This window comes from Sinocyclocheilus rhinocerous, unplaced genomic scaffold (assembly GCF_001515625.1).
Source record: "Sinocyclocheilus rhinocerous isolate Xijiao unplaced genomic scaffold, SAMN03320098_v1.1 scaffold1603, whole genome shotgun sequence".
Taxonomy (NCBI): domain Eukaryota; kingdom Metazoa; phylum Chordata; class Actinopteri; order Cypriniformes; family Cyprinidae; genus Sinocyclocheilus; species Sinocyclocheilus rhinocerous.
In genome coordinates this window covers 143,726-158,422 of record NW_015623880.1, presented here as the reverse complement: position 1 = coordinate 158,422, position 14,697 = coordinate 143,726, and the positions used below count along the sequence as shown (strand labels likewise).

Below are 14,697 nucleotides of genomic sequence, written 5' to 3'. Positions count from 1 at the left end.
CTTGAGGTATTCGGTCAATCACAACGCACTGGATAGCTGGCTAATCAGAGCACACCTCGCTTTTCAGACCGATTAGTTTTGTAAAAATCGACGCGTTTCAAAAAGGCGGGGCATAGAGGAGAAACAATAATGTACAGTATGTGGAAAATAATGTGTTTTTTTTTACTTTAAACCGCATAAACACATTTCATTACACCAAATACACAAAATAATGTTCTTTTTAGCAGCATCATATGACCCCTTTAAACAGTTGTGTGTAATTTAATGCATCCTTGCTAAATAAAAGTGTTAAATTCTTTCAAAAAAATCTTACTGCCCCCAAAACTTTGAATGGTAATTTATATAAATAAATAATTCGATTGATTTTACAACTAAGTTGACAGTGAAAAATTTTTTAAATATTATTTTGCATTATCTAGCTGTGTTGAACAAACGAGCAAAATCCATTTTTGAGCAAATGTACTTTTCCCTTTTTGAACTCGCTTTCTATTGTATTGTATTCTATTCATTATAATTGGATACACAGACAGAGCAGAGCAATAGGCTATCTTAGATGTGTGCTCAGATAATCACACATCAAACACTTGGCACCCACACATGAAATTTAGACTTCAGCTTTTGCATAAATGATGAAATTGAAAGAATTTAGTGGGAAAGTGGAAATTTTCTGCTCTTGTCAGTAATAAGAAGTGAGTTGGTAAAGTCTCTTGACCTTTAAGAAAGAAAAAGTTACATTCCTCTTAAGTGCGTAGGAGAGCCACACAGAGAAATGATAGACTGATTATGTTTGGCACTAATGAAGCATGATTATGTATCCTGGAGATGCAGTTAGCATTGAGAATAGTGATTGCATTCCATTAGAAACATCACTCTGGAAGTCATTTTATTCTTATCAAGAGCTTATTACATGTGTTTGTCCATGGTTAAGGTTTTCTAAATATATAGATATATTTGATGGAGCTTGAGGAGCCCCCCCCTTTTATTATTTTATCCATAATAAAAAAGGATAATATACTAGCCGTTGATTATTGCAAAATAAAAAACTAATAAACAATAAAATGATTTTGTATCATCCTGAAGGGTATTTCGCTATAACGACTGTCTGAATGTACAGTTTCCTGCTAATTACAAGGCTTCTTGCCAAATGAATAATGAAAGTATATGAATTATGTATTTGAGAAATGATTTTAATGTGAAAAGAAAGACCGCAGAGTGATGTAGGAAATCAACTGCCTAGGATGATTATGAAGTTATACAAAAATATTTGACCAAATGCTGTGACTAACCAATCAGAATCAGGTATTCCTTTGAGTTGTGTTAAGAAAAAATGGATGGTGCAGATACACAGAACATTACAAAATCTTACAAAAATCTTTTTTCCTCCAACTTCTACATATTGAGCAACACGTAATGCTTGCTTTTTATATCTTGTGTCGTTTTCTGATATTTCCCAGAGGCTACAGTTAATCATGTAATTTTTTCCACCACATCCAGCACCAGTTTTCCCTTAGTCAGTAGAAGTATAATTAAAAAACATGACAAAAATCCACATTCATTCAAAGCTTAATTCTACCCAATTAGGATAAATAATTCTAGGAGAGCTGTTAGAGTCCAGTGCGGTAACAATCGAGACCGTCCTCTGCCGTGGATGAACACTCTATCAAACGCTGCTCTAAATGTCCATTATTGTCATTCAGGCCCACTGAGATAGAACCATTAAAAGGGCTCCATTAGTGAGTGTGCACTTTTGCCAGCGTATGCACATGTGGAATAGTAGGATTAGTCATAGAGGCTGATGATTAATACCCCAGCAGAGCTGAATGTAATGAGCCCATTAAGTCTGTTTCAGTGTCAGAGGGTTGAAGGAAATGTACTACTGCATGGAAGTCTCAGATCACAAGTCTGTACGAGATTGTGCGTGTGTGTGCGTGTTGGTCTTTTTGTGTGTTTGCACAAGGTAAATGGGCTTTTAACAGTTAATAGCCAATAATTACTGGTGGAAAGCAAACCTGTCAAACTGCAGGTTTGGTTGATTGGTGTCTTCACATCTAAAACCGCTAACTAGTTCATCGGATCATTTGCTGAAATGGAGAGTTGAATGTAAACCTATATCGTGCTAGGATTTAGCGTGAGGATTAGCATAAAGCAAATCAATTGCTTTTAACACTTCATCTGCAGTAATGGTAAAATGAGTGTTGGTAATGATGATGCAATCTGCTATGCTAGTAACTACCGCTAATGTTGACTACATTAGTGCAATGAATCTGTTGAGTGGCCAACAATTTGAGAAAAGTGTCATGGCACTTCCCTTAGAAAAAAATTTATATGCTAACACTGTTTCACTGTAATCAATGTGAGATATAATTATTACTAATAATTATTATTGTTATCTATTTGAATATATTTTAAAATGTAATTTATTTTTATGATGGCAAAGCTCTTCAATGTCACATGATCCTTCATAAATCATTCTAATATGCTGATTTGGTGCTAAAGTAACATTTATTATTGTTATCAGTGTTGAAAACAGTTGCTGGAAACTGATACATTTTTTCAGTATTCTTTGGTTAATAGAAAGTTCAAATGAACAGCATTTATTTTAAATAGAAATATTTTGTAACATTATAGAAGTTTAATCAATTTAATGCATCCTTGCTGGAAATAAAGCTTTCAAAAAATCGTATTTATAATCGTACTTTGACTCTAAACTTTTAAACGGTAGTGTACATATTTAAAACAAGTTGAGATTTCATGCAAAATAAGCTGTTTCTGAATTCATTTACTGCCATTTTATACATCTGTAAATCAATTTCACATTGATCATTTTAATAGCATAACAAAACTAATTAAATTTTTGAATAAATTACACGCATAAAGTGTGACGAATGCTCTCTTTATACTCACTGAATGTCACTCAGTCAGTCAGTGTAGCTGTTTATACTGCACAATAAATCTCTTATTTACTGTACAGCATGTTTGCATCTTGTTGATTTTTGATGGAACGATCTAAATCAGTGCTGTAACTGATACTTTCCATGAATAATTCATGACTAATTGTAATCATGATCATTTTTTGATCAATTGTGTTACCCTAGTAGTGACAGTCTGTGGAATCATTTGTATTTAGACTGGTAACTGTGGCATCTGAATGGAAACTATGATTACTATGGTCATTTTAGTAAGGTGTGTGTGTGTGTGTGTGTGTGGAGATGGTCACTGGTGAGTTGAGCTTTTTCTATTGACGTAGCAGCGCAGGCGGCTTTATTCTGTCAGAAGTGTTCTGCTCAGCAGCAGAGAGTGTCTATGGAGACGGAGAAGAGGACACACATCACAGAGCACTTCATATGCTGTCGTCCCCCAAACCGCCATGTCAGGCTTTCCAGCAGAGCGCAGGAGCACAACTGCATACCCATTCCACACGTAGCATGCGCCTCTGTCAGGACTGAATCTGAGCTGTCATTTACTGATGTTAGCTGAGATATTTAAACTAGTTTAAAGTTGACAGGCATGGAAACATCTAGCTCTGCTTTGTTGGCATAGTGAAGCTGTAAAGAAGGCCTCTCATCGTTTTGTTTATTTTTAGGGTCTCCAATGAGTTCACCTGAAATGTGAAGCCAAGTGAAGAATGTTTGAGAGCTAATTATAAGGACATTAGGTTAGTGTCCTTTATATCAGGAAAATTACTGCTTTGTTCAGAGTGGTCAAAAGCCTGAAAGAGAGTGAAAGAGATGAATAGACTAAGAACAAAAGGGCTTTAGTTTAAGATCAAATGTAATCGTGTAGATAAGAGATGCATTCAAAACTGAAGTATATAGTAATGTCTGACTTGTGGACTGAATTATTCTTTGGAAAAACATGTCTATACCAAACTTTTTCCAAATTGCAAAAATGTACCTACACATACATACAATTCACTGTAGTTTCCAGCTAAAATGACCACTAGGTACAGTAAAAAAAAACAAAAAAAAAAACTTTTATTCGTTTTCACACAAATTTTGACTGCAGGGGCAGATTATTGATTAATAAGGACTAATTTTAGCATGGTTCTTTGCACAATACTCTGTTATGACTTGAAGACACTTTTACCGTAGCATGTGATTTGTAAACTTATAACATTTATTTCACACAACCAGCTCCATATCTATGGCATTTCTGATGTAGTAAACTTGCTCAGCAGCTCACCTGATACAGCTTTACACTTGCAATGCAGAGCACCTGAGTCCTGTGATACATGAGTGACATGATGAGCTCAAAATGAGCTAAAAAAGACTTGTCGGAGCAATTTAAAATGGCATGGTTTCTAATTTTTATCTCATGTTTGCTTTAGTGAATGTTGTTGTTTAGGGTAGGGTTTAGTGTAGGTTGGTAAATTAATTTCAAATGCAACACACATTGAGCATGACTGACTAGACGTTTCACTTTGAAAGTGTCGCAAAACATGCAAGAATATCATTTTGCAGAAAGGTTGCCACGGGTACGTTTTTCCAACAAGTTGATATAACATGTTGTTTGTGTCAGTAATGAACTGGGTCTGCATTGCTTATTAAAAAGTTGGATGCATAATCATTCGTCATTGTCTTGGGGGTATTCATCTCTGAAAGTGAGGCTTCATACTCAGTCTAATCGACTGGTTTTAGATTAGTTTCAGTGCTCTGGTAGTTTTCCAGCCTCTGGAGCAGACAAAAGTAGAACGTCAGCGACAGCTGTCGGAAACCCATCACAGACCTCTGCTTTTGATGTGTGTGGGAGTGTTCCTCGCAAAACCAGTTAGCTGCCACGGTTAACAAGATTGAGAAAGGCCTGCGGAATAGAAAGAAGAAAGGGAACAGAGAGAAAGAATGAGACGGAGCGCAAACCCCTTGCATCCCTCAGCAGTTCTAATCGGTAACACGGCGGAGAGTAGTCATTTGTGGGGAATTTGTGTGCATATGCATCATCCTTTTGTGCACAAAATGCACACATCTGAAAATCCCAGCATGGAAAGAAAGCACATTCCAATTTTGAAATAGTGTGTTTGGCATCTCATGAACCTTGCAACCACATCTGGAAACATTATTCTTGGAAGACAGGTCATTATCCACCAAAGGCAGCATAGAAAACTTATTTAGAGCAAGGAAACAAAATGAAAAACAATAATTGGAGTGACCAGTTGGACTGTTGCTGTAAATGTCTGGGAATGTAAGACACAAACTTGCTTATACTTAGGTACGGTTCAGTCAAATCTCACAGTTGGAATCAGTGTTTCCTGCACCACTTTTCAGCAGCGGCAATCCCCCGCTACTGAATCTTCAGAGACACAACAAAAGAAATCATAATTTACCTGAGATGTGAATGTGCGCTTGCAGTCTATATTGAATGTGATGCCATAGAAAGACTCAGTGCAGAGAATAAGTGTATTTCAATTGAGCTGTCCTCGTGGACTGTGGTGTCAACAACATGCAAAGCAACCAGCGCGTTCTGATTAAAAAACAACAGACTCTTATGAACCGGTTCTTTAATAGTGAATCAAAAACAAACTAAACTTCTTGCACTGAATGCTTTTGATTAGCTAAAAAAGAACTAGTTCATAAGAATCATCATTTCATCAGAATCAGACTAAACTGCTTGTGCTGTATGATTCCCGATGTACTGATTCAGATGAACTGGTTCTTTTTTGCAAAGAAAAAAGATAGAGCACAATCAGTGTAACCTGATTCCCAAATTAATGGCTCTTATGAGCCAGGCGTTTTATGTTACAGGTTTAAATCAATCTGACTTGTCCTTCACTGAACTGAATCCACATCTGACTGCAAGTTAACGTTATTTCAGTGATGTATGTATCGAAATGAACAACATTTTGTGTCAGTATCAGTATCAATACTTTTGTAATTACAAATATATATATTTATTTATATATTTATATAGTTATTGTGGCAGACAAACACATTAAATAGACAAATTACAAAAATGAAAAATGATTCTTTGCTTCATATGGATGTGATTGGTGCTTTACATTACAGCCACTCTCTAGCTATCTTTGTCTTTTGTTTTCTTCATTTTCATGGGAACCACAGTGTCCCTCCCACACACCTGCACATATGCGCACGCACACTCACACACTGCAGTATAGGATCTCTGAACCCACATACCGTGTGGTTTGATTTTCTCTGAGAGTGAGTGAGAGAGATAAGAAAGAGAAAGAGAAAGAAAGAAAGAGAGAAAGGGAGGCGTCGGGCCCACTGATTCCATTCTCTTGGTTGAGGAGTTTCCATTTGCACACAGCCATTTCCAATGACCAAGGACGACTTTCCGTTTTCACGTTTTAATTTGGGCAGCAGTAAACTGTCAGCGTTCATCAAGGCTCACAGCTTTTACAGGCTCGCTCTGATTGAAGGAGCCTTTCAACGGTAACCGTCGCATGCAACCTGCCTTGAATGGAGCTGAGCTTTGAGGGCTTGCACCCATCTGCTTCGTCTGTTTGGAGTACACAGACTGCCTATTTTACCCAGTCAGGAGTTAAATCAAGATGACAAGGGTAAGAAATTTCAGGCCTGTGTCTCTGCGGGTCAGAGTTTGCCTAAGGTGCAGTCAGTGGTGGTTGTGGGAGCAGGGAGGAGCGCTGGCTGCACAACCCTCACCGCAGAGGGGCAGACAGGGGCTGCCCTGGCTTCTGGAGAGATGGAAAGAGCAGTGCTGGCTGCCACTGGTGATCTGGAGGAATTGTTTAGTCATGCACCGATCGTTCCGCGAGCAGAAGTTGGCCCCGGACAACTTAAATGGCTCAGTGTGCTGTGGAAAAGACTGCTGGCAGAGACTGAAAGTAGAGATTGTGTAGTTTCAAAAGCAGTTTAAATCTGGCTGATTCAGAGCTTAAGCATCCTCTCTTTCTATATGTCTTTTCACGCTGTGCTTAACCTTGGTTTATCAGCTTTTTAAACCCCAGGCTAAAGGCACTTTAACCCTGAGCAATGCAGCATTCACACTTGCAATTTCTTCTGAAAGCTTCTGAAGATGTGCTACAAATCTGTGCCACAAAGTACCATGGCTTTTAAAGTCTACCATGTTTTGTAACGTACAATGGTAAAAATGTTTATATATATACTTTAACCATTGTTCTTCCATGTTTTTGAGCATGCACCGTGGTATTCTTGGAAGTACATTAGAGTACCATGTAAATACTGTAGTACATTCATTTTAGCACCATGGTACATATCAAAGCATCTATTTTAGTTTTATTTTAATATTTAGAAAATATTTAATATTATAACATAAAAAGTGTCCAAATAAAGAGTTACATTAATTTCGGTGCCAAATATAAACAAGTGTTATTTTGGCATTATTTACATACTATTATAGTATTTATTAATATTTTGAACTTTTATTTTTAGATTTTCAGTTTAGTTTTAGTAATTTGTTAATGTGATTTTGTCATTTTTAATAATAACAACGCTGATGTAAACCATGTAGAGTTATATTTTCAGCAAGATGTTGTTGCATCGGACAATCAATCAAACTACACAATGCTTACCTTATTAATTATGCATGCGCTTTTCACCGAACCATTCATATGCTGTTTAGTTTCAGCACCTGAGAGAAAAATGAAAATGTTAAATGCTGTGACAATACAAACTGTAGTGAAGTTTTTAATTATATAATGCTTTTGTTTTATATATATATATTTTGTTTTATTAATACAGGTCATGTGCCCATGGCAAGCTGGATTCCTCTAAAGTTATTAACCTTAAGCTAGAGTCTGAAGCAATATAGCCTAGAATTGCGTTTACCTATTTAGCATGGCCCTGGGTTAACAATTTCAAGTGTGAAAAGCCCATCTCTCTCTTTCTGTTCTTTCTAAATGAACGGATTTGCCTGGCCTGTTATATGTTCAGATAACATGTGCACACCTTGCCAATATTGCAAATAAAATTCCTTAAGAGGATCACAAGGTTATGCTTTATGCTGAGGTCTGCTCCTGACTCGTCATATTCAATCTGCACTTATTCAAATCAGCAGCAGGGCTGAATGCTAATTTGAGGTTAGTGATATTCACTTGGCAGCCAGAAGGCAGGCCATCCTGCGAGAATCCCTGATGAGATTAAACATGTCGGAGTCATTGTGAGGAGCGATTATCAAAAGGTTCTGATACAGGACCTGGGGCCCGGGGGCAGGACACATTTGTGTATACTGAGTTGATCCAGAATCCAGAAGCACTTAAGTCCCTAATCACACATGCACCAGTTGAGCCGCTTTGATGGGTGAAATAAGGGGAGAGGAAAAGCAAAAAGAGCTCAAGGTAATCTTTGTGACTGGGAGTCTGAAGATCACATGCGCCAGCATCTCTCTGTGCCCCTCCTACGTAAGAACCGGTAGTGGAGACCCCACTGTTTTGACAGCTAAATCACCTTCCCCAGCTAATCTACCACTGTGTGTGTGCACATAGGATCATTGTTTAAAGTGTGAATGCATACCTGCTTACATGGGGGTGTATGTTAAATGTTAAACGAGTGAGTGTGAATGCCTCGACAGTAGCTGATCCCCGGACTGGTCGTGTGGGAGGGTTTGGGGCTTTGTTTTTGCTGTTTTGCTTTGTGTGTGTTTACTTGCTGTAGGTGGCATCTTTGACGAGGTGGTCGTGGTGAGATTTTTCAACCTTGTAGCCAGGATGCAAATGTTTTTGTTGAAGTTTCTGCTGATTAGCATTTTTACAGCATTTATTAATCTAGGTTGATGTTCATTTCAATTTATATTCATTAAATATATATAATTTATGAAATGAATGTCATTGTTAATTCATAATACATTAATGCTAATTTATATGATATGTATTTCTATATTTATATATTTCATGTTAGGTATTGCATTAACTTATAAATGTATTTAATATCACCTAGGATCATAATACAGTCTTAAAACAGCACATTTCTCTAATAAGGCACCATTAGAATAATAAACATGCATCTGAGATTGTTAGAATATGCGAATCGCAACAGTCACTTACGAGCAGAAAGGAACACTGCTTCCAGAAGATCAGAAAACTGTTTGCAATGTAAACACACCTGTCTTTGATTTCATTGGCTTAAATCACCTATATCAGATCATAAAATGGTTGTTCCTGCTATTTAAACCATTTTGCAGTTGTTCTGTAACCCATTTCCTCTCTAGCTCTTTTATTATTTCCTCTCTAAAACTCAACTGTACTTACATTTGGGGTTTTAAAGAGTGTTCAATTTGGACCAGGTTTGGACACGTTGTATTGTGTTGCACTTCTGCTGTCATCTGGATGACATAAGTTGACCCCTCTATGTCTCTCTGTCTCTTTCTGCGCAGGGTGTGAGCGGTATGTCCGTGGATGAGAAGTCTGAAGCTCCCATGTATGTGTATGAGTCGACGGTGCACTGTACCAACATCCTGCTGGGTCTGAATGAGCAGCGGAAGCAGGGCCTGCTCTGTGATGTGACCGTGCTGGTGGAGGGGAAGGAGTTCCGCGCGCACAGGGCTGTCCTAGCAGCCTGCAGCGAGTACTTCCTACAGGGGTTCGTCACCCAAAGTGACAATGAACTGGTTCTCAGCATGCCAGAGGAGGTATGGATAAACACATTATTATCATTATTATCATGCACATTAATGCTCTAGTAAATTACTGACTGGTTGCCAGGTCACTGGTGGATACACTACCATTAAAAAGTTGTGGGTCAGTAATATTTTTTAGTAATATTATTTTTAGCAAGGATGCTTTAAATTGATCAAAAGTGACAGTAAAGAAATGTATAATGTTTTATATGTTTCTTTGATGAATAGAATCCTAAAAAATGTATCAAGGTTTCCTTACAAATATTAAACAGCACAACTGTTTTCAACATGAATAATAATTAGACTGATTTAAAAATATTATAATAGAAAACAGTTATTTTAAGTTGTAATAATATTTCACAATATTACTGTTTTACTGTATTTTAATCAAATTAATGAGACTTCTTTCAAAAAACATCTTCCAGACCCTAAACTTTTAAACGGTTTTGTATGTTTTAGGTGGGCCTCACAACAAAGCTTTTGAAAGTCTGATAGTAAATATAGTACTTAATAATGCTTTTCCATGCGTCACTTTTTTAATGTATAAGGTGTAAAAATGGCTATCTGAGTATACTAACTATTCAGTATACTAACTTCATACTGTACGGTAAAGCATGACTATAATCACCACTCATCACCTGTCTACCTACCATATGGCAGCGGCCATTATTTTACTCATCTTTATGAGCAATAGCCGTGTCTCTCTAACACACACTCATACACTTACATGAGCAGTAGTTTGTCTTCTCTCATAGCCCAAAATGCACATTTAATGAACTAGCATCTGTTGCATTAACCCTCCATCTCTGCTTTCCGGTTCATGGATCTAAAATTAAGATGCAAAGTTTCTCGAAAGCAAAGCATTAGCATAACAAATGGATGCATTTATTATGGTTTCTATTACGTAGCTGAGTAAGAACATAGTGTGATTTTAATGAGATGCACTTGATTCATTTTCTCCTTTTAGACTGTCAAGTAGCAATTTAGGGTTTTTAATGGCTTGTTTAAAGTTCATATCAAGTGAAGCAAAAACAAGGCAGAGATTTCAATGAAGCTAAAGCTGGCAAGCTAGTATGCATCTAGCAAACAATTCATGTAGCTATCACAACTATTAAGATTTTTTCCTCTAATACTTATAAAAAGACTTATTTGTAACATAATTTCAGATTTGAAAAATCTCAAGCATTACTTGTTAATATACATTATTACTTGTTACTAGCACATTAATTGATGACATAATTGAATATCATAGAGGGCATCAGTTGGGTTCTGGAAGTAAAAAAATAATACTAATAATACTTTAACAAAGACATTTTTAAAAACCCTATGGGATAAATGAATGAAAAAAATACTTCCGAAACCAAGGCTTCTGCACTCTTGCTCTATAGGTGTGTTAAAGAAATGTGATTATGATGTGAGTTTTAATGGAACTGAACAATTAAAATTGTGGTCTAAGGACATGCTAAGATTTTGTGATTGCCGTACACATTAGCACAGAAATGCACATTCACACACCCCTGCTTTCCGAGCTCTGGAGTGATTGAGTTTTCCACAGAGGTGTTAATGTGGCATAAGAACACCTCCAGTCATGTATTCACACCTCCGCTCATACACTCACTCTCATCATGTGAGAGCACACATGCAGGTCCTCAGAAGTGGGACACTTGTAATGCATGGGACATGTGGTTTACAGTCGGATACGACCAGTGTTGTTATTGTTAACAATTAAAATTTGTTTTTGTTAATTGAAATACAGCTGAAATAAAATATGAATATAAGATGAAAAATGTAAACTTAAAATTAAATTGGAATTAGAATTTTTTACTATGGCAGCAAACTGCAATAAATAAGTTGAAGTGCTAAAATTATTAAAATGGAAATTAAAATACATTCAAGCTATATAGAAATATTTTTTGGGGGAAAAAAAGCACATCGTTGAAATGAAAACTGAAAATTCAAAAATAGATGCTAATTCAAAATATTAACAAATACTATAATAGTATATAAATAATAGTAAAATTAACAATGGCAGCAACGACATTAGTATTGAGGAGTATGTATTTATTATCGATAATATACCAGTTGAAGACTGTTGGCATTGCCTTTCTGTCATTGAGGAATGTTAAAAATAAGAAAGCGACATGTTAACAGGTTTGTCTGTGCAGAATTGGGATCTAATACAATTGAAAGGAGTTTTAGAGACTTCCAACAAAATGGAATGCTTCCTTCATTCACATCTTGCCTCCTTCATCAATTATTCATCAGTCTTTCACTCTAATAGCCAGGTGTGAGTGTGAACGAGGAGGGAATTACATATTTCAAAGATTTAAAAAAAAGAGTCTGAGGATTTGATAGAGTGTCTATCTTCATCTCAGATGTGACAGAAAATGTGTTACTGTCTCTTACTATGAATACCGGTACATATCATGCATATTCCAGATAAGATCAAAGTACTGTTTCATTTAATGCTTTTTTCAATAGCACGGAAAATTTAGGAGCATTTCATATTTTGTAACCGGTTCCTTTCGGTTACAGAGCCGTCTGTGTTGTTTTGTGTTATGATGAATGATTTGTTTTGGCATGTTGATTCAAAGACTGCAGCTCTTGAAAGACTCAGGCGGTGTATCTGCTGTGCAGTAAGTGTGTGTAGACTTTGTGCTCTGTGTGTCGCACACATACGCAGCAGCATCCAGTGACTTCAGCTCAGTATTCAGGGTTTGCTGAACATCGCCCTCTATATGTCACAAGAGGCAAGTGACGGTGGAGAAGAATTGGGGGGTGGGGTACTGGTGGGGTGGTTGATGAAAAAAAAATCCACTGCAGATGAAATGTGAAACAAAGAGCACCGCTACCTCCTTCTCTTCCCCTTCGAAACACCCCTCACATCCACCCCACCCCTCCCAGATGACCTTGTTATTGTTGAGTCGTGGGGACCGCATCGGGTTAGTGACATCATCTGTGTTAGCCAGCGAATGTTGAGAACAGAGAGAGAGAGGCCCTTAATCGGCTCTTTGTTGGGAATCAGATCATGAAGAGAGACAGAAAAACAGCCTTCCCCTCAACCCCCTACGGAGATGGAAGAAACCCTGTATTAGGATACCAGGATTCCGATACCAAGAGATCCATGAAAAATTTACTGTCTGCAATGTCTTTATACAAAGAGATTTTCTTTTAAGCTTTTTAATGTCCAAAAAATAGAACTTAATGACACATAGGTCATTTCATATGTCTTGAGTGTGATTATCTAACCTGATAATCACACTCAAGACCCATTTTGGGGTCACAACCACAGTAACAGGAGAAGGTGAGGAGAAAATAAATAAACTTGAAGAAGGGAAGTTGTAGAGCTCAGTTTGGCAGTTGTAGAATTGGAAGTCATATATAAAACATATAGCTTTTTATCCAGAACACACATGCACATTGACTGGATTTTTGTAACTATTGTCTGATTTTATTGCTGATTTGAAATATATTATTGAAATGTAATCTTGGTGAACACGTTCAGAGATTTTGGTCTGCACTTGAATTGTAGGTAAACTGCTAATTAACTACATAAAAAAAATAACTGCCACGGGGTGTTACCAAGATGACTGCCAGGACTTTGGCTGTGATTCACCAGTTGAGGTCCACTGCATTAGATACGGGTGTGAATTGGCCTTATTAGCTGGCGCTTAAGGAGTTGAGCGCTGTCAGCACCCAGTATGAATGGCGATCCGTCACATGATGAAACCATGTGTAAGTGTTAGGTCTGTCAGCTTATATCTGCCTCAGATCTTCACTTTCAGTTCGCTCTTCATCCGTAGACACAGTTCAGTATAAATAGTATTAAGTGTGACTGTAATTTTAAAAGGAAGTTGATTCACCACTCTCTTCCTATATTATAATTCCTTAATCATATAATTTGCCATACCATTGTAACCTCTGGTGATTCAAGTGATTCTCTCTTCTGTATTATTCTGTGACACCACCCAACAGCTCATGTTTTCATCCCAGTTTCTTCTCTGTCTGTTATATTTTTTCTCCTTCACAGCTACTCTTGTGACTCATGCATTACTTTTAAGAGTGGTCTTAAAGCTGTCATGCAATAAAACCATCATTGAGCTCCCTGTACCTTATTATGCACGCTCTCTGGAATACGTCTTTCTGATTTGTCAATTACGCCATCCAGCTGTCTGATAATTTCTAAACGTCTAACAGTTCAACAGTCAGGTTATGGAAGTAAAAATCTCATAAAGTTTCTCCACAAACCTTAATTTTCTTTAAACCTTCAAAAACAGACTTTCAAGCTACAAGATTGTATGGTTTTGATGAAACCATTAGCACAGATCATTAAAAAAAAAAATTTAAATAATCATTCAACAGTAGAATTCTTGGTGAAAAACTACATTACCCATGATTCTGCAGAGAAATTCTGCATTTGAAATGCTTTGTGGGATTGTAGTTCTTTACCTCATTAAAAACATTAAGTACACAATCTTGTAACTTTGTTTTTGTCTTATTTTCAAATACTTTTTGGCTCAAATTAAAGTTTGTAATGTTGTGATTCACCTCATAGCTGGTTGGATTAGTTCATGGCTTAAGGAAAGACTCCGCTCGTCTGAGTTTCATACTACTTTGTTGTACATTGTAATGGACTACTTTGTTCTTAGCTGAAGCTTTTAGATAAGATGCTAACTAAAACAAATGTTTGAAGTCTACTAATACGCATTTTTGGCGAATAGCCATATAACACGTGGGATAACGTACAGTCATTAGCCCGTCATTAGTGCAAGACTCTTCTGCAAACCTAAAAACCTGTACAACAAACCTTCCTTAAAGGGGTCATATGATGCTATTTAAATTTTTCCTTTCTCTTTGGAGTGTTACAAGCTCTTGGTGCATAAAGAAGATCTGTAAAGTTGCAAAGACTAAAGTCTCAAATCCAAAGAGATATTCTTTATAAAAGTTAAGAGTCAACCACGCCTACCTAAAACGGCTCATTCTAACACGCCCCCACATGTCTACGTCACGATGTGGGAAGATTTGCATAACACCGCCCAAATGTTCACGCAAAGAAAGAAGGCGTAACTTTTATTCTCGCTGTAGTATTGTTGCTACCGCCGCCGCCATGTCAGCGCTGTGTTTCGTTGTGAAAGCGAAACTACTTTG

At 37.0% G+C, this 14,697-nt stretch overlaps 1 protein-coding gene across 3 annotated transcripts in view; it reads left to right on the top strand.

Annotated features, from left to right (window-relative positions):
• LOC107737315 (transcription regulator protein BACH2-like) overlaps positions 1–14,697 on the top strand; it is a 127,949-nt gene that overhangs the window by 92,126 nt on the left and 21,126 nt on the right. For 2 of the 3 annotated variants that reach the window (XM_016548803.1, XM_016548786.1), the window contains exon 2: positions 9,307–9,561. In XM_016548803.1, coding sequence (XP_016404289.1) covers positions 9,319–9,561 — 243 coding nt within the window. In that variant the 5' untranslated portion in view covers positions 9,307–9,318. Of the gene's footprint in view, positions 1–7,094; positions 7,151–9,306; positions 9,562–14,697 lie in introns of those variants that run through there. The other variant, XM_016548794.1, reaches the window with a different exon arrangement.